The sequence below is a fragment of the Glycine soja genome, chromosome 3 (assembly GCF_004193775.1).
Source record: "Glycine soja cultivar W05 chromosome 3, ASM419377v2, whole genome shotgun sequence".
In the NCBI taxonomy this organism is placed as follows: domain Eukaryota; kingdom Viridiplantae; phylum Streptophyta; class Magnoliopsida; order Fabales; family Fabaceae; genus Glycine; species Glycine soja.
This window is the reverse complement of record NC_041004.1, coordinates 35482560-35508595: the sequence shown is the minus strand read 5'-3', so window position 1 is coordinate 35508595 and position 26036 is coordinate 35482560. Positions and strand designations below refer to the sequence as shown.

The 26036-nt window shown below is 28.4% G+C and overlaps 2 protein-coding genes across 2 annotated transcripts; both read left to right on the top strand.

Moving 5' to 3' along the window:
• The first annotated feature begins 6276 nt into the window (after nucleotides 1-6276).
• On the top strand, nucleotides 6277-13104 carry LOC114406599 (protein NRT1/ PTR FAMILY 3.1-like). Its single transcript, XM_028369352.1, has 4 exons — nucleotides 6277-6513; nucleotides 8733-8950; nucleotides 10429-10988; nucleotides 12014-13104. Exons 1-4 carry the CDS (start codon nucleotides 6369-6371, stop codon nucleotides 12918-12920), a joined length of 1830 nt encoding a protein of 609 aa, XP_028225153.1. The 5' UTR covers nucleotides 6277-6368; the 3' UTR covers nucleotides 12921-13104.
• A 2429-nt stretch (nucleotides 13105-15533) lies between these two features.
• Nucleotides 15534-24338, top strand: LOC114406597 (protein NRT1/ PTR FAMILY 3.1-like). Its single transcript, XM_028369349.1, has 4 exons — nucleotides 15534-15690; nucleotides 19048-19265; nucleotides 21845-22404; nucleotides 23153-24338. Exons 1-4 carry the CDS (start codon nucleotides 15549-15551, stop codon nucleotides 24078-24080), a joined length of 1848 nt encoding a protein of 615 aa, XP_028225150.1. The 5' UTR covers nucleotides 15534-15548; the 3' UTR covers nucleotides 24081-24338.
• Nucleotides 24339-26036: the final 1698 nt, after the last annotated feature.

The window sequence follows — 26036 nt, the reverse complement described above, 5'->3', positions numbered from 1 at the left end:
AAGAAAGTGTGTCAGTGACAGCACTATGCAGAAGACACTATGAAACTAATTTCTCCTGTGAGTATTTAATATATAACTAGTGCATAATCGTATCAAACACAGAAAGAAAATACTGCATAAACTGTCCCCATACGATGAGATTTGATTATATTCCAACTTCCTTGAACTGTGGTCTGTGGCAACACAGCTTAGTCTCAATTCAGACTAACTTTCAGTTTGGCGTAAGCAATGACGTCATCATAATTGACATTATATACTCACTAAAAAGGTATTTGTCTATTATTGTTTGTAATTTTGATTTTTTTTAAATTAAGAAGAGATGTCTATAATTAATTATTAATAACTACGGTTCTATTTCACGGAAGATCTAACATGAGTGAAAATTATATATATATATATATATATATATATATATATATATATATATATATATATATATATTAAATAATATTTTATCATTTAGACCAGTTTTTCTTATAGACGTACATAGATATAATATATAAAGGGTGTTGTATAATAGTAAGAAGGTTAGTATATGTATAAAAAAGGAAAAAACATTAAGAGAATTTTTTTTTGGGAAAAAATGTAAATTATATTAAACCTAAAATGATACAATAATAAACGGGGCATACCCCGCAGTTAAAGAAAATCAAAAGTCTCCCTAATACAAGAAGACATATATCAAGATGCTAAAATAAATGCAACAGATGCGCTTGTCTATGCATAAGAAACTTAATCTTGCTAATAACCTTTATGACAGAAAATTGATAATCTTCAAAAATCAGCTTGTTCCTAGACAGCCAAATGCAGTAGACTGTAATTGCTATAGCCAGACAACGTAATTTTCCTTGAACACCTAATGTGGATCTGCCCCTAATTAAAGAGTCAGTAATGCGCTGTAAAGAAGTGAAACGTCTGCGAAAAGGAGCCAAATCACGAATGTGAGCCCAAACTTGGAGAGATTTCCTGCAAGAAAAGAACAAATGAGCATTTGACTCAGACTCATTTGAACATAAAGGGCAGAGGGAACCCTTGTTCAAAAAAGCAACTTTGTCAAGAGTAAGCAGCCGATTCCTTTTAGCAAGCCACAAAATGAAAGACATCTTAGGGGGGATTGCTGGGTTCCATATAATAGAACACCAACTAACAGTAGGCTTGACACCTCTAATGTATTCATAGACTTTGTCAACAAGCAATTGTTCATTGATGCTCCAAGATTGAATCCTCTTTTTGGCCTCTTCCGTACTTAGCTCTTTAGAGATAATAAAGTCCCTTATTTGAATGATTTTCTTTATCAAAACTGAATCTGATGAAGAAGAATTGTAATTCCACACATTGCTCCCTCTGAAATAGTAATGGTGAACCCACCGAACCCATAGAGAATATTTCTTACAATGAAAGTCTCACAGGATACGGGAAAGAAGCGCAAGGTTCCAGTCCTTGAGATTAAAAAGGCCTAAACCCCCTTCTTTTTTCGGAGAACAAACTACTGACCAAGCAACCAAGGGCTTGTGATTGCCAATATCCGCTTTGCCCCACAGAAAATTACGGCACGAAGCGTTGATCCGGTCTAGAACAGATTGTGGCAAAGGAAAAATCCCCATCCAGAAATTCTCAATTCCTTGAATAACCGCTCTGATCAACTCTAACTTACCTGCATAAGATAAAGACTTTTTGCTCCATCCCTGAATCAGGCCAGTAATCTTGGAAAGTAAGGGAGCATAATGACATACATTTAATCTAGATGATAAAAGGGGAACACCTAAGTATCTGAAAGGGAAGTCACCCAAGTTAAATCCAGTAAGCTGCTGAATATGAGAAAGCTCATGAGGCCTAATACCGGCTGAGTATATGGCAGATTTATCAGAGCTGATGGAAAGCCCTGAAACCCTATAGAAGTGCTGAAGCTTGGCAAACATAGTTGACACAGAAGGGATATCTCCTCTAGATAGAAGCATAATATCATCTGCAAAAGCCAAATGAGATAGCTGAATACTTGCACAGTTGGGATGAAATTTAAAATTGGCATCTTCCTTGAGGCTGCTCATATCTCTGGAAAAGTACTCCAAACAGAGCACAAACAGATAAGGGGAGAGAGGATCCCCTTGTCTAAGACTCCGCTGCCCTTTGAAGTGACCATAAATGGATCCATTGACTGTCACACTAAAGGAAGTGGATGAAACACATTCCATGATCCAAGTACAGAACTGGGCTGGAAAGCCAATGGACTTAAGCATCCAATCCAAGAATTCCCAGGAAATGAAATCATAAGCTTTATGCAAGTCAATTTTCAGGAGGCATCTCGGAGAGGATCTTTTCCGGGCATATTTGCGCAAAATCTCTTGAACTAGGAAGATGTTGTCCATCATCTTTCTGTTCTTAATGAAAGCAGTTTGAGTTTCCCCAATAATAGTCTCAAGCACTAGGGCTATGCGGTTAGCCAGAATTTTAGATACAATCTTGTATAACAAATTACAGCAAGATATGGGTCTAAAATGGTTAACCTGGGAGCCCTGATCATGCTTAGGAATAAGCGCAATAATAGCATGGTTGAGCTACTTTAGAATTTTTCCAGTTGTAAAGAATTCATTAACCACTGTAAAGATATCATCACCAATGATATTCCAAGCCTTCTTGAAGAATAAAACATTGAAATTATCTGGCCTAGGAGCTTTATTATTATTCATCACAGAAATAACGTTCCAAACCTCTTGCTTAGAAGTAGGACAAAGTAATGATACCTCAATAGTGTTAAAAAGGAGTATATAAAAATTTTACCAAATTAAGAAAGGAGTATATATACACTAAATTATTATAGATTAGGGGGGTATATATACAAGTGAAACCTCAACGTGGGATATATCGATAACCATCCCTATTTTTTTTTTCTTTTGTAAATTTCACTTATACTTCCTAAATAATTTTTTTTTTCATAGACTTTTTTTCTTGATAATAATTTTAGTTTTTGTACTAAGTAATTATATTAACTAATGACATGAAAGTTAAGTGACTTATCCTATTATTAAAGAGTGTAACAAGACTAATAATGTATAATATATTTTTGATAAATTATATTTTTAATTAATTTCTTATAAACTAATTTGACATTATCAATTGGTTTGAACACATACAAGATTAAAAATATAGTATATAAAAAAAAATTGATGTGACTATCTTATGAGAGAGACTCCTAGGTGACAAGATTAGTCACATGACAACTAATACAACAATTTATCTCAATTAAACATGGTTATTTTTCATAAAATTAAATTTTAGTTCTTAAAAGAATTTTAACAGTTTTTATTCCTATTTTTATTATTTTTTTTATCATTACCGTCAAATATCACCATTATATAATAATAATGTGATCATTATTTAGACATTTACATGACTATACACATCTTCATCTAATCAAATGTGACACTCACATATAATTTTTTAGTCATTTTAAGATGTTATATATAATTTTTTAGTGATTTTAAGATGTTATAAATTTGTAACAGTGTAAAAATATAAAAAAAAAGAATTTGAAATTTGAAAAAGGAACATTAAGTTAAATTTTTTTTACAATTTATTATCTAAAAGTGATTTTTTATACAACTTAAATAAAATAAATTGTTTTAAAATTACTGTTTGACGAACATCAAAATATTCTATTACAACTAGTTATGGCAAGATCAAATTCATATAAATAATTATTAAAATAATTTATTTTCCATAAACTATCTAAAATATTCTTTGTTTTGCATATATAGAAGAAAAGAGTGTTCGTAACTCGGTTTGTCTTGACTAAAACTAATTTTGATGGATTTGAGTTTTAGAAATTGAAGCCGCTTTATTTTGAGGACGAATTATAATCATACTTTGAGTTTCCCCATGTCTATACAATATTCTATTTTCTTTTAACATTTATATTTTTTAAATTTATTCATGCATGATATTAAAATTGATATATAAATTATGTTGACAAATCAAGTTAGCTTAGTCTCATCTCATGTACTATATTGGATCTCAATCTAATCAAACTCAGATCCAAACAAATCATATTATTAAGTATTTTAATAAAATATAATCCAAGATAAACTCATCCTGATTTCTTCGTATAAACATGCTCAATTAAAATGTCTTCGTTTCCGACAGTCCCCAAAGAAAGCTTAATTAAGGTTCCACAAATAGAGAGAGAAATGATTAGAGAAATATGGAATGAATTATTGGACTTAAACTTTCCTATAACATATGTCATCAGTTGAGTGTTGTTTCAACTTTCAACTTTTGAACAACTCGCAAATTTTTATGCTAATAAAAACAAAAGGAAAAACGGTGTTGTTGTGCATGCACAGTTTTGGATTGCTATATATTGGAGTGTCAAATATAAATGTAATGTTAAAATATTCTGCTATACAAAGACAACTTTAAAATAATTTAATCTTGTATATAATAACTAGTTATTTTACCCGTGTACACATCCTTACTTATCTTTTTTTAAAGAGCACATCCTTACTTATATTCTAGTGTGAATTATAGTAGTAATATTTAAGATTATACGTTTTATCTTTAAAAAAATTATACATTTTATGTGAAATGTTAAATGCAAATTTCTGAAAATTTCTAAATGATTGATACATTGGTATTAAACAAATTTAATGATTTATACATTGGTATTATACATTTTTTTATCAAAAAAAAAAATTTTAAAAATAGAATGTATTAATTATAATAACAAAGATTTTTCAAATAATAAAATGTGCATCTAAATGTATGGATTAATGGGCACCTGATTGTTTGAACTTAACTAGTAGTCTCAGTTCAAATTTTAAACATGTAAGTGTATTAAGTACTTAAGAAAGAACGGCTATAAAAAATCAATAAAATGTGGATAAAAAAATCTCTCATTTAAAAATGCATTAAATAATGATTGGAAATAAAATTCATTAATTACAGCAATGAATACTTTTCAATAACTCATCAAACAAAAAAAAAACTCGAATATGGAAAAGTCTTAAAAAATTTATTTCATTTTGTTTTATTTTATTTTAAACAATAAAAATATTTTTTTAATATTTTATTTTTTGCATATGATATTATTAGTGAAAATGAGTCGTCGACTAGATTCGAAAATATTTTATACCTATAACATGATAAAAAAATGTTCTAGTAATTAATGAAATTTATTAAATAAATTAGAAATAAAAAAATTAAGATTTAAATGTTTAAAGTACCCTTAGTTTCGGGAGGTTATTATTTTTACGTTTAATGGTAAAAATATTATTTTCTTTTAATTTTTAATTTAATTTTAATTATTTAAAAAATTAGAAAACAAATATTTTTATATTATTTTTTGAATATGATATTTATTTTAAAAAATAAAATAAAATTTAAAATTTAAATAAATAAACGAATTAAAATACTTTTAATTATAAAAATATTATTTTATTTTGATTTTAATTAATTTCAAAATAAAAACAGTGAAATCTATTTTTTTTTGTGTCTGATATTTTTCTCATGAAAATGAAATTCATATATCTAATTAATAAACTTATAATAACCATTAAAAGAATACATAAATTCAAACACTCAATAATCAAATCATTCTCCCAATACCTAATAATTTAAAAAATACAATATTCTATAAAATTTATATTAAAAACTCACAGTATATTAAATATCCTAATAATAATGATCATTTATTAAATAAGTAAATAAATATAATTGTTAAAAATTAATTATCTAAAGTGTCTCTAATTCGAAAAAAAAAATCTATAATTTTTTTTTTAAAAGTTAGTACAAATAGCCAACCCAATTTAACCCACTGCGGATTGATAGGTTGAAAGAGTTGGCTCACCTCAAATGAAAATAAAAATAAAAATAAATTTAAATATTATTTTAATTTTTTTGTGACAAAATATTATAACACTTAAACTATATTAAACATTTTGTAATGATAGAGGAAAAATATCAAATATTCAAGGAGGATTATTAATAATAAAGTCTTATTATTATTATTTTAGTTTACGAGTCAATTGTATTTTAAGTGAGTTAGTTTACTTTTACATAATTAAAATGAGTTAATATTTTTCATTCTAACTCAACCCGACTCAAATTTAGAGTGAATTTATTATTAAGTTAGTGAATGAATTAGGGTCAGTTTAAAATTTGAGTCTTGCAACTGCATTAAATATACATGTGATGTAAACTAAAAACCCAGCCTCAACAAAGTTAGCTCGCGGGTGATTACAACTCAAACAAAAACTTCCTTATTATATTATAGAAATATAAATTATAAAAGATACAAAGAGCAGATTAGAATGGCTATATAAAGAGTGCAAGGTGTAAATATCTGCATAGACAACATCGGTGGTCTGGGGCATATGCTAAAACAGATGTCAGACATGGATACTGTAGAGAACAGCATTAGAGGCAATGGCGAGATAGCCGAGAAAGAAGAGCACCAACACCATACCAGTAAGACGGAGCATCGACGAGGAGGCATCAGAACCTTACCCTTCATCCTTGGTCAGCCACACTCATTCTCTCTCAAACTTGATTCTACTTTTTAACTTCTCATTCTCCATTTCCTTCTTGCATGCCCTTAATTTTGTTTTTCATTCAATTTGTTGGTTCGGCATCAGAGAAATTAAGAATTTTTCATTTTAAGTTATACTATATGAAGATTCAAGACAAAGAGGGAGAGAAAGAATTATAAGAAATGTTACTCATAATTCATTTTTTTGTTATTAACTAAAATTTATTAAGAAAAAAAAATATAAAATTGCATAGTTTTTACTCTCTTTTTTTTTAATATTTTTAATGATTTTCAACCGTATTAACTAAAATTTATTAAGAAAAAAAATATAAAATTGCATAGTTTTTACTCTCTTTTTTTAAATATTTTTAATGATTTTCAACCGATAATGATAAATATATTAAAGATCCAATAATGCATTCAGGCAGTCCTCGGGAAAGCTAAAGCCCAGTGTCTGTTAGTGTTAGCTGTGGTTGTGACAAAATAGCCATCCTCTTATTTTTATATAGAGAAGAAAAGATTTGCGTGCAGGTTAAAATGCATTATTTAATTCATGAAAATTCAATAACACACCCTATGACATACTAGTAAGAAATTATTAGGGAATTCTTTACTATCATAATTTTTATAAGTTTTTACCTGACATATAATCTAATATTTTTTAAATTATAAAATTAAATATCTATTAGTTCAGACCATAAATAAGTACGTAGTGATTCAAAATTACTTAAAATTTCTTCTCAAACACATTTCTTTTAACAATTTTTTAATTTGCAAAGAAGTCTGTTAAACTGTATATTACCCACACTCTTCTTTTATTTTTTTTTTAATCTAGAAATGACGTAGCATATATAAAAATAGAAATAGTTATTTACGTGCACATTTCGTTTTCATGCAAAACATAATTGGCTCCTTTATAAATTAACTAGTTTTTGTATAGTAGACTGCAAGGAATTTTTATGTTAGATGTAAATTATAATTTATATTTTTCATATTTTTAAATCAACTTTTATTATTAAATATCATTGATGGAAGTTAAAAAATAATTATTTAAATATTTTGTATTGGCTATTTTTAATTGGTGAAATATATATTTTATTTTTCAGTTAAAAAATACAATTTCTTAATTGAATTGATTTTATAATATATTTATATATGTTTATATATATATATATATATATATATATATATATATATGATTCTTTTTTTCTTTTATAAATATTAAGGCAAAATTGATTTCAATTGATTATATAAAAATATTATTTTAAATCATATAATAAATGAATATATAATATTAATTAATGAACATATGAAGTCAAATATTCATCAATAAATTAACCATTAAAATCTATTATTCTTTTTTAATAAATGTACATTTAAAACTCACTCACTTTGTATTAAATTTGTCTCATTAAGTATAATTTATTATAAAATTACATATTTTACACCGTTAGTATATCATTTTTTTTCAAAGTATAATATTATAAAAGGTATTTTTTTTTAACTGGATTATAAAAAGTATCTTAAAAATTAAACTAGTACTCTGTCTATTTTTTCCATGAAAACTTCCATGTGGATTTGGAAACGGAAAGTCCACGATTACAGACTTAAAGTAATTGCACCAAATTCAAATCCTCTTATCATAAGTATGTATATAAGAGCATATCAAGGGTGCATGAGAACTTGAACGAATAGAGCAGTGTATTAAAGGGGAGTAAATTTTTGTATATAATTATTTAAATATTTAATTTCTAAAATAATCATTTAATAAATAATAAGTTTAAAAAATATTTTATTATTAATTTGATGAATAAAATTAGAAATATGATCTAATATTAGAAAATTTTAAATAAATATTAACTCAAAAATCTATTTTTCTTATATATTTTGTTTTATTAATATTTTTAAAATTTTAATTTTTTTATTTTTCCTCATATATATACAAAGGATCTTGAGGGAAGCTGGGAACCAAAGTCCCCCGTTTGTCTCCCTTTGATCCGTCCTTGCATGAGAATATATGATATTTATAATTTTTGAAATAAAAGAATAAGAGAAATGCATGTTTAGCAGTGTCCATTGTGCAGGTTTTTTTTATTGATAAATATTAATTATTAATTTATTAATTTTTATTACTGGATGCATCAACAATTATATCAGTTAATCTGCAGTTGTTGGAGGTTAATTGTGCATTATATTACATAATATGCAGCAAATGAATTGTGTGATAGATTTGCGAGCTCTGGTTTTCATGCAAACATGATAAGCTACCTCACTCAGCAGCTGAACATGCCATTGGTATCTGCCTCAGTCACGCTCACCAACTTTAATGGAACTTCTAGCTTCACTCCTCTCTTTGGAGCTCTCATTGCTGACTCCTTTGCTGGCCGATTTTGGACCATTGTTGTCGCTTCTTTCATCTATGAACTGGTTTCTCATCCTCTCCTTTTCACTCTCTACAATCTGAGTCATATTCACCTATCTCACTCATGAAACTTTGGATATATAACCCTCAACTATTTTAAATGTTTTCATTAATTAAAATTAGGATCTTAGTAATGAATTCTAAAAAATTTTAATTGTAAGTTTATACTTTTTGTCAAAAAAATCTTTTTTTTTTACAATGTTATACTTCCTTGCACTCATTAGCTATAAGTAAAATTAAGGCTAAATTACAATTTTGGTTCTGTAATTTTTTAAATTCATAATCTTTTGTTTCCTTGAATTTTAATTATAATATTTGATCTTCTAGTTTTATAAATTGGTGATTTTGATTCTCTTATATATTATTAACAAATAATTTTGATTAATTGAATTATTAAGTTAATTATAAATTAATCAAATTATTAATTATTAAAAAATTAAATAAAAATATTAATCCTAATGTTCAACAATATTGTGTTCCTCCTCCTCTTTTGCAAATACCTCTTCTACATATATTGTGTTCAACAACACATTAAGATTAATAGTCTTTTATTAAAGTTTTTTTTAATGATTAATAACTTTTATATAATTTATAATTAATTTAATATTTCTAATAATCACAATTATTAGTTAATAATTTATCAGGGGAATCAAACTCACAAATTTATAAAACTAAAGAGATCAAATGTTACAATTAAAAATCAAGGGACCAAAATTATGGATTTAAAAAATTAGGGAAACCAAAATTGTTATTCAACTTAAAATTAATCAACTTTGTGTTAATTAATAAATTCAGTAAATATTATTTAATTTTATTAATTACATTTAATTTTTTTTTAAAATGTCCTTAATTGAAACTTGATAACAATAATAAGAAAGAGTAATTACAATTTTTGTCAAAAAAAATTGGAAATAGTTTCTCTATTAATTGAAGAGCATTTTTGAGATAACATCAATAAATAAGATAAAAGTGATTAAAATTTACTTATATTTGAGTGTATCAATTTTTTTTTAATTATTGTTTATGATTGAGTTCGGAGAGAATATTAATTTTGTTAAAAAAAACTAAATGGACCACCTGACAACCTCTAAGGATGGTTCTCTTCAACAATTTTATTTTTCATTCATGAAGTTCGAAAACTTGAGACATTACTTATCTTTAATAAGACATGCAATATATGTTACAAGCTTAGTCCACCAGGAGTTATAAAAGAAATGAGATTAATTAGAAATGTAACAAAAAATGCAGGATTCAAAACATCGTTTTAAAACTTTTAGCAGTTTCAATTTCATTATGTCACTCAATTTTATTTTTAAAAAAAGTTTTGCTGGGTTAAACTCAAATTTCAAACATCTCTATTCTCAATCATATCAACCTGAACCAGTTTCAATCCAAGTAAGATGAGTTAGGAGTGAAGCTTTTCCATTTTAATTAAGTTCTATACCCTGCCAATAATTTTGCCATACCATTCTTCTTGATACAGGGATTGATTGTTATAACTGTATCAGCTATACTGCCCCATATGCACCCTCCACCATGTCCAACTCAAGTGAACTGTACAGAAGCCTCATCCTCTCAAATGTTAATACTCTACCTCTCTCTCTTACTCATATCACTAGGCACAGGGGGCATTAGACCTTGTGTTGTGCCCTTTTCGGCAGACCAATTTGACATGACAAAAAAAGGGGTGGCATCAAGAAAGTGGAACCTCTTCAATTGGTACTTTTTCTGCATGGGGTTGGCTTCTCTTAGTGCTTTGACCATTGTTGTTTACATTCAAGACAACATGGGATGGGGTTGGGGCCTTGGAATTCCAACCATTGCCATGCTCATATCCATCATTGCCTTTGTGTTGGGCTCACCGCTCTATAAGACAGTGAAACCACACGGTAGTCCATTGGTTCGTTTGACACAAGTGGTTGCAGCTGCGATAAAGAAGAGGAGGGAGGCTTTGCCTGAGGATGACAAGCTTTTGTACCAAAATTGGGAGCTTGATGCTGCTATTTCTTTGGAAGGAAGGCTTCTACACTCTGATCAATTCAAGTAAGTTTAGTAAAAAAAATTGGATTTGGATCTTTTCCACTTCAACGACATGATACATTTTTCTTTTTTTTACAATGTTAACAATGAGATTTAAATCTAAAATTCGATGCAAACCTATTCTAATTTTTATTATTAGGCCGGTTCCAGTGGATATAATTAAGACCGCTAATCATGTTACTTCTTTCACGATGAAAAAAATTTGTATCTTTCCTTTCAATTTTGCTCTCCAAAAACCAGGAAAAGATGTAAAATAAAATAACCAAAATAAGTCAAATTTTGATATGATACCGACATTATTATTATTTGATGACCCTCCATTATTAGTTGTTACGTCCATTAGTTGTTTTAAAAATAATACTAGCATGTTTGTTTCCCTAAACAGATATTTATATTTTGGAGACAATGAAATTTATAGAATATTTGGTTGTCAATATCCTCTTTTGTTATTTTGTCATCAATTTCCTCGTACAGTTTTAGATAAGGGTGGCGCTTTGATAACCCTTTCTAGCTCCAAATTTTGAAGTATGAATGTGTGTGGTACTGGTTGGCTTTTCTTGGTTTTTCCCTTTTTGGACTGTATATAAAAAGGAACCTCAAATGCAGAAGCATACAACAACCAAAGTCCATTTTCTCCACCTCCATTCTGATATATTGACATGCTTAACAAAGTCTATTTTATCATAACAAACGATTTCACATGGATTGCATGTACTACTAAATTATCAAGAAATATATAATATAAGGTTTGCTGATACCAATAAAAATTGGTCCAGTTGGTAACGATCAGATTCATATTTCACCAAAACGTGAGACTTTGTCTATAAGTGTTCTATGAAAACACCTCTGTAAATTTACAGTTGCAAATTTAGCGTCACTTGACTATCTCTATAATCATATGAGCACAAAATATAGGCTTTGCTACCAGAGTGACCATATATTGCAAGTATCTTGATAATTTAATGCCTGAATTTACAGTTGCAAATTTAACATGACTTGACTGTTCTCGAGTTAATTTACATCTTCAGATGTTTGGACAAGGCTGCAATTGTGACAAATGAAGAGGGTAGTGATCCAAATGCACCACCAAACTTATGGAAACTAGCCACAGTCCACAGAGTTGAGGAGCTAAAATCCATGGTTAGAATGCTTCCAATTTGGGCCTCAGGAATATTGCTCATAACCGCTTCATCAAACCAGCAGAGTTTTGTGATTCAACAGGCTCGCACAATGAACAGACACCTCTCTCACTCCCTCCAAATCCCTCCAGCAAGCATGTCCATCTTCAACGTCCTAACCATGATGGTAGGCGTCGTTCTCTACGAACGCCTTTTCGTTCCCTTTGCTTTTAGACTCACAAAGAACCCTTCTGGAATCACATGCCTGCAGAGAATGGGAGTAGGTTTTGTGGTTAGCATCTTTGCCACACTAGTTTCTGCATTGGTGGAAATCAAAAGAAAATCAGTTGCTGCAAAGTACAACTTATTGGACAGTCCAAATGCCACTATTCCTATTAGTGTGTTCTGGTTGGTGCCTCAGTATTGTCTTCATGGTGTGGCTGAAGTTTTCATGGTTGTGGGACATTTGGAATTTCTCTATGATCAATCACCTGAAAGCATGAGAAGCACCGCTACAGCGCTATACTGCATAACTACTGCCATTGGGAACTACGTTGGCACACTATTGGTGACATTGGTTCATAAGTATTCTGGCAATGAGAGGAATTGGTTGCCTGATAGGAACCTCAATAGGGGTAGATTGGAGTGCTATTATTTTCTTATTAGTGGGATTCAGGTTGTGAATCTTATTTATTATCTAATATGCGCTTGGTTTTATACCTACAAGCCCTTGGAGGAAATTGGTGATATAAACAAGCAAGAAGACATGGAAAAGGACATTGAAAAAATCAAACATGAAAATTTGTTAGAGGGGTAGGGAGGGAGAAGATAGAGAGAGTTTGCAAAGAATGAATGAATTGATGTTCTTGTTGATGTTGGAATCTGATAATTGTTCAATTCCTCATTGAATGTAACCACATGCCAGGGCGTTTCTTGTTATTTTCTAATGTGCTTTAGTCTTTTGACATTAATGAATGATGAGTGATTTCATTTCCTTAAAATTAATAATACTATTGAAGAATTGTTACTAAATTACGAACTTAAATATCTCTCTAAATATAAAATCATCATAATAATAATAATAATTACTTGTTTGGTTAATGAAAAAATTTCTAATGTATTATTGTAAATATGAAGTAATACATTTAATAAATATAAATATGTATTACATTTAATAAAAACCTAAAGCCATGAAAAGCAATATATGCAACTACACTTAACAATTCCATGAATCAGCCCGATCGAAAACTCATATGTAAATCATACTGGAGTGGTATTGGAACTGTGCTGATGTCTGTGTATCTTTTTCCTATTTATTATTAGTATTAGAAACGAGCAAGAGAAGCAAGTTGACGTGAAAATTTAGCCATCTCAACACAGATAGAGTTATTATTATTTTCTAACAACTTGCATGCACTCGCATGATGATATCGATTAGTCAAAGAAGATGATATCGATTAGTCAAAGAAGAGAGTCAATCATGAACTATTTTAATTACTAAACTTTGAGTTGTCACCTTGAATTAAGATGGGTAAAAGATTCCTAAGATTTTAAAATCTGGTACAATTTGCAAATAAAAACAAGTATATTTGTATTAGAAAAATATAATTAAAGTTGAAAGTATTTATTTTTCCCAATTATTAAGTTTAATTTCTAACTATATTTTTCATATAATTAACTAATTTCTATTAGAAAAATGAAGTAGTTATTAACAGCAGTTACTCATTGAAAATAAGTTAAATTTTAAAAAATTATAATTTTGGAGTTTTCATTTTAAGAAGAGCTTTTCTCATCGAAATTTAGTTGGATGACTATGTTTATAAATTAAAAAGCTTAAATATATTTTTGTCTTTTAAATTTGGGATATTTTTTGTTTTAGTCTCTCAATTAAAAAATTTATTCTTTTTAATCTTTCAAATTCATGAAATGTAATTAGTCCCTCAACTTCACTGTGACTAAAAAGAGCATATTTTATAATTTGTAAATACTTCAAATTAATATATATATATATATATATATATATATATATATATAAGAGAATTTGACGAGTTTATGTAAGAATAAAAATTAACTACAACAAAGAAAAATTTGCTTGAATTGGAAAAGATTTAGAACAGTTTAAAAGATTCAATTTGTGATAATGTTTTGAGTAAACAAATAAAAACTTGAAAGTTTTATGTATGAAAAAAAAATTAGTTACAGGTCTATTAAAGTTGCTTATTTTATTAAATAGAAACTAATTAACTATCTTCAAAAAATCGAGAGATTCAAAATCACGCATTTTCTAAGATTGAAAGGCAATAAATTGTAATTAAACCATTTTTTTATATAAACTATATTGTTTATTGTTTCCTTATTCCCGTGCACAACCGTCAACCACATACAAATAAATGAAATGGGGACAAACTTTATAAATTGGGACAGAATAGCACATGCAAAAGTCGTCACTCTATATTGGTTTTATTATTATTATTATTATTGCTAATATATATTTTTAAATGATTATTAATTGAAAATTTTCAATGAGACTTACAAAATATAAGATGCTAAAAAAATCATTATAAGTTTATACCAATACATAAGAAAATAAACAATAAAGCAGAAAAAAAAGAAGAAGAAAGAAATAAACAATAAAAAAATAGGCATACACGCTTAATTTGAATAGCTAAACATATTAGTAGTCCTAAAACTGCAAACAAATACTTCAGTTCCAAAGAAACCTTGATAGAAACTTTAGGATTCATTTTTTATTTTTAATTGCAAAAATGTTACCTTGTTTTTTTAATATATTTTTTATTTTTAAATATTGTACAGGAAACACCGAAAACAACCTTTTTTTTCTGTTTTCTCCATTTCTTATACAAATTCTTATTAACATAAAATAGATTAAAAAAAACGAAGATATAAAATAGGTGAGATAATTAAGGAAAAAGGAAACACTTATGTTAACAAAAATTAATATTTATTGATAAAAAAATAAAATATATTTAAAACAATGTGGTATTTTTGTAATTAAAAAGTAAAAACAAAAAATAAAAACAAGAAACAAAAGTGCAAGTAAACTCCCCCTTATATCTATTTCATATTTTTATTATTTTTTTCACTTTTAAATCACAAAACTGTCACCTTATTTTTAATGTTTCTTATTTTAAAATATTTATACAAGAAAAATATATATAAAAAAGTTGTTTTCCGTGTTTCTTACACAACCTTTTGAAATAAAAAAGCAGATTAAAACTAAAATGTCAAATTTATAATTAAGAAGTGAATAAAACTTCTCTACACCTTTTCTTCTCTGTCCAATAATAACTCAAATCGAGAGGAACCAAAACTAGGAATAAACAATTATTATTGTCATTATGTTATTTTTGTTACCCAGCTACAGGCTACAAGGACAGTGTGGCCACATATATATCTATATATATGCAATAATGTCTATATATAGATGAGTGCAAAGACTGCAAAGGACGAGTTGCAGAAATCAATAGCAGATATGGAGATAGAGAAGAGCGAGGTGGCGGTGAAAGAAGAGACACGGAAACGCCAGCATCGTCGTGGAGGAATCCGAACATTGCCTTTCATCCTTGGTCAGTTTCTGTTTATTGATTAGAAATAGACACTAGTATTGTGATGAACAATGAATTATATGATTATTAATTTTCTATTCAACAGTTGTAATTATATTTTATTCTCTATTTTTTATTTTTTTATTTTTTAAGTTATAAAAATAGTAGCTATTAGAAATTAATTTCCCAAAAAGTTTTTTTGTCATCCAGTTCTAGCTTAAGTTGTTTGTTTAATTGTCACTATTTTAGTCCATGACGACTAATCTAGTAGTGTAACAAAAAATAAAAAGAAAAAAAGATCGTAATCTTTGGAGGGCTACGTTAAAGACTTTTTTTAATGAACTTTATTGAAATTTGTCTTATTATATGTATTCTCAATCTAGTGGTCGATGTTAGCTTCCTTTCTTAATTAATCATTACTTAAAATATATGAAAGACTTCATGTGCCAGCAATTTAACCATTTTCTTATTAAGTCAAGTTGTTAATTAATTAACTCACAAATTGAATCAATCTTTTGACTAAAATCATCTTACCTTCGTCTTGTAAGGCCTATATTTTATATTTCAAATTTATTATTTTTTTGACGATTTCTTTTATTGAAATGCATGATTATTTAGGATTCATTTATTTTAAAGTTTAATAAAATTAACATTATTATACTTAATTTTAAATATAAAAAATAATTAAAATATTTAACTTAATTAATCACAGTTCTTATGTTAACATTTTTTCCTTAAAAAAATTTAATATTTTTTATCATTATAATATTTATGAGAAATATTTATTAGTTTTATCAATCACTAATTATATATATATATATATATATATGATGTATAAACATGCATGATTGATAACCTCTATGTTAATATCACATGAGGTGTGAGAGTATTTGATTTTATATATTTATAAGGACAACTATTTAAAGTAACTTTAATATTTGTTGTGATCACTTTATTAATCACTTTACTTTCCGGTATTATATCTTAAAATTATAAATAATGCTTATTTGATATTTATTATTTATGAGTTTTGTTGGAAATACATTCTTTTTATTGAATTTTACTATCTGTCATCATTATGACTTGATTAATTTTTCTCTATTAACATTTTCAACATATATGATAATGTCTTCTTTTTCAAATTTATACTATTTATTTAAATTAAAATTTGATTTTTATTTAATATATTATTTTTTACTCATCAAAAATTGTTTTAATATATGTTATCTGCATAGTTAGTTTTTTTTTAACCCCAATACACTTTTTTTCTTTTTTGTAATTTCACTATTCAATTATTTTATTTTTTAAAAAAAAACAGAGTGTTTACTAATATTACTGAATGCCTCTCGGGACAATTTTCATTGTGTAATTTCTCTTTCTAACAGTTAGCGGTCATAATCAAAGTGAATTCCGACCTAAGCACATCTTATCAGTAGTATTGATTTTGGTTAGAATTTTGAGAATTGCTTTAGCTAAAAATATGTTTTACTGAGATGAAACTGCAGTGCTTATAAAAAAACATGAAACTGCAGTTTCAGCAGGTAAAAAACTGATACTGTAATACCTTATGCTTCACTCACTGCCCGTGATTTTAAATTAGTTTTAACTTGATATCATACTACATATAAATCCCTCACTGTGCACATGATACTAATTAACTTCACATCACACCTATTAGGCTAGCTATTACATATGCTTCACTCGGCGCACATGCAACTGCAGTCTTTTGCGGGTTACTCTTTCAGAATAGACTCAAGAGAGAACATCATGACATTAATTATGTTAAAAAGAGGCCTAGCCACTTGAATTACAGTTTCCTAGATAAATATAATGAGGGACAGATCGAGTGTGTATCAAAGGGACAATTAATAACAATCAGAACAATTATTTAAAAAAATATTACTCCTTTCAGAGTATATTCTTACGTGAAAACTTTAGAATAATTAATAATAATTATTATGATTAAATATAATAAATTATTAAAGATAAAAATATTTAAAAACTAAAATTAAAATATAATATAACCATTAAATCTCTAAAAGATTCATCAAACAAATTATATCATAAAATATTTTAATTATCCTTAACTCATTATTATCACCATGACTGTGACCATTTCTATTGGTATAACCATTATTTTTACCATTACCATTATAATCGTCCTCATTGCCATCATCATCGGTGTTGAAGGAGGTGATGGTAGCAATGACAACGACAATGATGATGATGATGATGATGATTGTAACAGTAGTCATGATAGTGACGGTAACGATGAAAAAAGTCATGACAATAAAGGTCGTGACGGTTGATAATAGTGGTGATGGTGACAACGATTATGATGGTGGTTGTAACAGTAATCATAGAAGTGACAATGATAATCATAATGATGATGGGTTAATTAAAATATTTTAGAGAATAATAATTGAAATCTTTATAAATTTGTTTGGTTAATGTTTTTGAGATTTGATGATATATTTAATTTAATTTTAAATATTTTAATCTTAATTATTTATTATTTTTAATATTGATTCGATGATTGTTATTAATTATTCTCACATAAGATAATATTTTTACAAGAGTCGTACTCATTATTAAATATCTAACTTTTAACAAATATTAATTATATGATAAATAATAAATTTAACAAAAATATATATTATTAATTTTATATATGTGTAGACTAAAAACATCATCTGCTACTAGAAGAAAATTAAACAAATATCAATTTAAAACCTATTTTTCTTATACATTTCTCTTTATTAATAATTGTTTTTTAACTTAATTTTTCTTTTTTACTCATATATACACAAAGGGTCTTGGTGGCCCCTCCTTCTCCCCACTGTCCGTCCCTGAATATGATATTCTTACTACTATGATATATTGATAGGGTCTTGTTAACCGGTACTATTAAGACATTAGGTAAAAAATTAAAATGAAAATATTTATCCTGGATAGCATAGGAGAGTGTATAATTTTATGTATTCCAATAAAAATATTTTTCTTTTTCCTTAATACTTTAAGAACACTTATTAAGATTTCAATATACTCTTTCGGGGATAATAACTATTAATTGAAATTTATATAATGTAAATCACATTTTTTATTTAAAAAATTCTCATAATTTTATAAATTTTAATAAATTTCATTGAATGTATTACAAAGAATATGTAGTATATTTTTCTATTTTTATTCATAATGTTTTAACTTACATCGGATGCCACTCATAAGATGGATATCATAATATTGTGAAGTAAACATTAATTAAATGGAGAAAAAAAAGGGAGTCATGCATCCTGTAGTGTCCACTGTCGGATTTCACATTCTTTATGGATTTTGTGGTTGATTTTGACTAGTTTAATTTAATGTGCATATATGCAGCAAATGAATTCTGTGATAGATTTGCAGTAGCTGGTTTTAATGGCAACTTGATAAGTTACCTTACCCAAGTGCTGAACATGCCATTGGTATCTGCCTCCAACATTCTCACAATCTTTGTTGGAACGGGTAGCTTCACCCCTCTTCTTGGTGCTCTCATTGCTGAGTCCTTTGCTGGCCGCTTTTGGACCATTACTATTGCTTCTCTTATCTATCAACTGGTTACTTCCTTTCTCCTTTTCTCCATACAATCTCATTCACTCATAATTGCCTATATCACACTCATGAACCTTCCAAGTACACTTAATATTTCAATTACATTAGTAAATAATTAAAAATATGCTCAACTTTGAGACTAAAAGAAATAAAACTCGAGTTTTAAATCTATTAACATTTATTATTAATTTTTTTAAAGTAAAAAAATATCACACATGTTAATTAAAAAGTCTCATATATCAATCTTTTCTTTAAAATATATTTTTTTTTCTCAATTTTTGTTTTAGGCCTCACTTTTTCGATTAGGTCACCCTAATTAAGAGTATACAAGTACTCCCAACATTTATAAACATTAGTTTTTCCTATATTTCAATTACTAACGTGTATATAATAGTCTTTTCAATTTCATTCTTGTTTGAAGAATGTACAGTTCCCACATTTGACAAAATAGAGAAAACTGTAAATAAGTTGACACTGCTTGAACCTAATTAACTATACATTCCAAACTTAAACACATACTAGTCCATCCACACTCTCCAATTGGCCTGCATTCCACAATTCAACAATTCTCAACATGTGCCTTGAAGCTTTAAAATGTACTAAAAACTTTTGATTTCTCCTGCAAAAACTAAGTCCATGTGTTTTTTTTAGCATAATCATCAATAGAAGTAATTGAATACCTTTTGCCTCCATTAGAGACTGGGTTTATCTGTCCACAAATGCCCAATAGAACTAATTCCAAAGCATTTTGGCACTCCATGATTTTCCTTGTGGAAATTGAGAATGGTACTGCTTGCTGACAACACATTCTTCACAAACTTGGGGAAATGCTAATTTGTGAAGTCCACTCTTCATGTTTTTCTATTGAAGAGTCTTCAATCCACCAAAGTGCAAATGCCCATAAGTCCATAACGAAAGTGCCAAAACCATGTTTTTCTATTGAAGACTCTTCAACCACCAAGCAAGATTGAGCACTCTCAATCATTAATGGAAATAACCTATTTGAACTCATTTGAATGATACCAATAACACCCCTTCAGGCATCATAAATCCCAGTAACACCTTTCTGTATAGTTATTTTCTTAATAAAATTCCTACAATTGACAACCACTTAACGAATTACTCCTCGACTTAGTAACATATATGATAGTCTTAACCCTTTCTCATTACATCAACAGTAGAGCTATCTCTAAAACTCTAGGAACAAAAATCTTCATTTTAATAAGAAAAGGAAGACTTACTTGAGTTACTTCCACATATGCGGTTGTTACCACATGTATCCATATCAGACATCTAAATGAAATTCTTTATTGTCTTTCACAGCCATCAACAAGGTTTCTACTTCTTGCTTTTCTGCAATATTTGATGTCTCTCCCCTTTCTTTGTCAGGGAATTTAGTATAACATTCAAAATTATAATGATCAAATCTATGTATGACATCTAAACCCCTGCACTTTTGAATTGTGTTGAAGATATACTTTTTGTAACTGCATAATATTTTATTTTTCAGTTTTTAAAATAGGATTTAGTAAATAAGTTGATTTCCTATATTTTAGGAGTAAGTCAGTTTTAATTGATTAGCCTAGTCAATAAGTGATTTTTATCTTTAAGGAGCAAGTTAGTTTTAATATTCTATTTTACTAATATCTTGTTATCTAATTAGTTTATCTTTTGCTATTTATTGTATCGTTACTGAGAACAATTTATTGTCTCTCTTCTCTCCTCTCTTTTTTATAATTTCCTCCAAAAAAACCAACAAATTATCAAAAATTTTCTCTCCTCCATTACTATTTAATACCTGTGTCTCAAAATTGATTATCAAATTTGAAATTAATGCCTAATGTCATCATTATTTCCATGACTTTCTCTTTCTCATCCACCATCTTGACCTCGATCTCTACCTCTTCCTCTGATACCACTGTTAGCCGTAAACATAGAATGAAACAGAGAATCGCATTCGCAGGATGCTACTATTTTTTTCATATAACTTAGAGTTATAGCCATTGTATAAGCCACACCTCCAAATAACAAAACAAAAAAGCCCTGAAAGCTAGAAAATCAGAAAGCTAACAAATAAAATTAAACTTATCCTAATAGATAACTTGTCCAAGATATATGATGTTTGCAAAGTAGATAAAGACACTCAAGATGGATTTTAATACATCAAATATTTTCCTTAAATCTGTGTACAAATTATTAACATTTTTTACTTTTTACTTTATCTCTAAATTTTTTAGATTCAATATCCATTCACTTGCTCCTTAAGTGTGCTATGCTCTTTTTCCCACATGTTTTTTTTCTACATTTCCCTTTAAACCAATATTTGAATTCTTGTTAGAAAAAATGTTAACACGTAATATCTGATCATGTCTCGAACATAATTGCTGAAATAGGATACATGTGAAAAACCACAAAAAGCATATCATAAACTCACCTTCATTACTAAAAAGAAAATTAAATTCAATTATTTTCGTCAATTTAGATTTTAAAACTCTCAAACTTGAAGCATCTTTGAATTCTTGGAAGCTTCCATTTTAGTATAGGGTAAATTCTAATTATTTTTTCATTCTCTTGCTTGATACAGGGATTGATAAGTTTAACAGTATCAGCTATACTACCCCATTTTCGCCCCCCACCATGTCCAACACAAGAGAATTGCCAAGAAGCCACATCCTCACAGCTGAGCATGCTCTACATCTCTCTCCTCCTCACATCTCTTGGATCCGGTGGCATTAGGCCTTGTGTTGTGCCCTTTCTGGGGGACCAATTTGACATGACAAAAAATGGTGTGGCATCTAGGAAATGGAACCTCTTCAATTGGTACTTTTTCAGCCTTGGATTGGCTTCTCTTAGTGCCTTGACCATTGTGGTTTACATTCAAGACAACACTGGCTGGGGTTGGGGCTTTGGCATACCAACTATTGTCATGCTTGTATCCATCATAGCCTTTGTGTTGGGCTCACCACTTTATAAGACTGAGAAACCAGAAGGGAGCCCTTTGGTTCGTTTGGCCCAAGTGATTGTGGCAGCTATAAAGAAGAGGAATGAGACTTTACCAAGTGATCCCAAGTTTTTGTACCAAGATAGGGACCTCGATGCTGCTATTTGTTTGGAAGGAAGGCTCTTACACACGGATCAATTTAAGTAAGTCAAAATATTTGGTTCTTTTGATCCAATCCAATAATTTGGACTATTAACAGTGGGGTTGGGTTGAGTTTATTAGGCTATTGCTTCTTACACTTTCCAGTTCCTTGCTGCACTCTCCTTTTGCTTTTCAGAATGGTCAATCCCGAATGTAAAATTACATTTCGAAATGCACTTCCTTTTTTGGCTTCCGGAATTATCATTCCAGAGAAGGTAAAAAAAAAACATTCCAGAAAGAGTGCAGGAAGCAACAACCAGTTTATTATTGTCATGTTTTCCCATTTACTTAAAGTTCATTTTATCTTTTAAGGCTCTTGATTTTATACAGAGCAACTTATATTGATGTCTCTCGAGTTTTTTTTTTTTTTATATGACTTCATATTTTTGAAATGTTTACAACCATCTCCTTATAAAAGTACACATTATAATTGTTTTTTGAGTAACAGGAGTGTTAGTGTAATGTTTAGGTGATGTCAATAATGTATTTCAAATAATTAAGAAAGGTTAGTATAAGGATAAAAAAGGAAGACATACCAAGAGAACTTTGATGAAACTGCAATTAGTGTTAATTAGTTTACTTTTATATGTGCATGAAAATAAACGATTTCACATTGATTTCATGAATTGCAAAAATAACAGGAACTAAGAGGACTTCACTGACCCAACATTGCAAATAACTTCACAATACAGTAGTGAATGGATTTGCACACTAAACATTACTTCACTAATGCTCAATATGTATCCACAGATGGTTAGACAAGGCAGCAATTGTCACAGGGGAGGATGCCAGAGACCCAAATGCACCACCAAACTTGTGGAAATTGGCCACAGTGCACAGAGTTGAGGAGCTAAAATCCATCATCAGAATCCTTCCAATTTCCTCATCAGGAATTTTACTCATAGCTGCATCATCACACCTTCCCAGCTTTGTGATTCAACAAGCTCGAACGATGGACCGACACCTCTCTCACTCATTCCAAATTTCCCCAGCCAGCATGTCCATTTTCAGTGTACTAACCATGATGACAGGAGTCATTGTATACGAACGCCTTTTCGTTCCGTTCATTCGCAGATTCACCAAGAACCCTTCAGCAATCACCTGCATACAAAGAATGGCAATAGGCTTTGTGATCAACACTATAGCCACATTGGTTTCAGCACCAGTTGAAATCAAGAGAAAAGCTGTTGCTGAAAAGTACCACTTATTGGATAGTCCAAGTGCAACTATTCCAATAAGTGTGTTCTGGTTGGTACCTCAGTATTGTCTTCATGGTTTGGCTGATGTTTTTATGTCTGTTGGACTCTTTGAGTTTCTCTATGATCAATCACCTGAAAGCATGAGAAGCAGTGCTACTGCTTTGTATTGTATAGTGATAGCACTTGGGAGCTATGCTGGTACATTTGTTGTGACACTTGTGCATAAGTATAGTGGCAGTAAGGAGAGGAATTGGTTGCCTGATAGGAACCTCAATAGGGGTAGATTGGAGTACTATTACTTGCTTGTAAGTGGGATTCAAGTGTTGAATCTGGTTTATTTTGGAATTTGTATTTGGTGTTACACTTACAAGCCCTTGGAAGAGATTGCTGAAGTGAGCATGGAAAAGGATTTGGAGTTGGAACAGGCCAATTCAAAGGTCTCATGTGTCAATTCGAAAGATGGTGGAGATGCTGAATAATTAAAGTTTAGAAAAAGATTAATGTATTTATGTTCACGTACACGGTGGCTAATTTGCTTTGTTTGTTGGACTCTCTGAATGTTCAACCCCCGAATCTCAACTCTCAACTAGTAACATATGTAATTGTGAGCACAGAGTATTTCTTTTTTTGTTTCAAAAAGTGCTTATTCGTTTGACATTACTGAGGGATATTTGACGTTCTAAGTAATAGAATTGTCTTGAAGTTATTATATTTTTTTAGATATTATTAGTATGGAATATTCTCAACTTTCTTGATGATTGATAATATTTGTGTAGAATAATCTGTTCGGTCACCTTCGATTGAGTCTTAAAGTTACTGTATAATCTCAACTGACTTCATCTAGAATATAATAAACAAAAAAAAAAAAAATATATATATATATATATATATATATATATCATATTTTAAATATAAATAAATTTCAACTAATTTTAATTTATTCAATGATATCATCGTCAAAATAAGTTTTAATTGAGATTGTATTTCTAATTATTTTTATAACAAATTCTAATAAAAGATAATTTAAGAAAATATTTTATTTTTTAAATGAGATTAGTCAGGGATGGATCCAAGACATCAAAGGGAGGCTGGATTTGTTTTTACTTTAATTATTTAAATATCTAAATTGTAATAAATAATAAGTTTTATAAAATTATTTATTAGTTTTACAAGTAAAATTAAAATTAATTTTTATTACAAGAAAGAAATACATTTCTTTATAACTTGTATAATATTTTTCAAGTTTTAAAGTCCTTTTGGTCTCACAAGTACACTAAAAAAACTCACGACATAACCAATATATATATATATATATATATATATATATATATATATATATATATATATATATTACTAGTATCTGGATATCATCCTAAATATAACGCACACCACTGTTCTTCTTCTTAATGTTTTTTCTAGTTTTCTCTTTAAATTATTTTTCTTTACTCTATTTTTATGGCAGTTCAGGTTTTCAAAACTAATACTAAAATAGAATTTAAATAACATCCTATTTATCAAAATATATAAATTACATATCTGCATGCATTTAATTTTTTCTTTTAAAGGAATTACATATAACACTAATTAATAATGCTATAGATTTATTTTTATTTTACTATAAGACAGCTAAACTTGAAAATTCTCAAATAACTTCAATTAGGTGGAGAAAAGGCTCCTTGCCAATCATGATACTTTCCATAATGTTAATATTACATGGTGTTTCTTTTTTATAATGTTAGTAATATTTTTTTAATATGGTTTTTACTATTATATGAAGTGTGTTTCGGGTTATTTAAGATTATTTTTATAAGATATTAGTCTCTAACCCGTGCATACGTATGGGTTGCTTCCCTTTATTTTGTTATATTTTTTTTTGTTAGTATTGAAATTATACATAGATTAAAAAGTAGATAATGTAAAAAAAAAAGTATAAAAATTGTTAATAAAATATAAAAAAACATTTATGTTTTTTTTTCTAAAATACATTTTGGTAAATAAAAGGAGTTTGATCATCTTCATTAATAAAAAAAAAGACATTTTTAATTCTAATATGATTCACATAACACATGATGATTACGCTACATTGTCATATCCAGTCCTATCCGATATAAATCAGTTAATGTTTTATCCTTTTATCTTGTTTTTAAAATTCTCATTTTGGGCATGTTTAATCGACGTGTCGACAATCTAGGGTAAAGAAGCCATATAATTGGATGAACAAATTAATAATTTAAAAGATGAATGAAAATGACTCAACTTTGTTTATTTCACCCTGTACAACTATCATTAAATAAATGAATAACATGTGCATATATTATATTATTATTTAATAACAAAATTATCATATATGATAGATTTATTATAATTATTTTATAAGTTACACTAGAAAAATTTATGATTGACTAATGATTCAAAATCTTTTACAGAAATAAAAT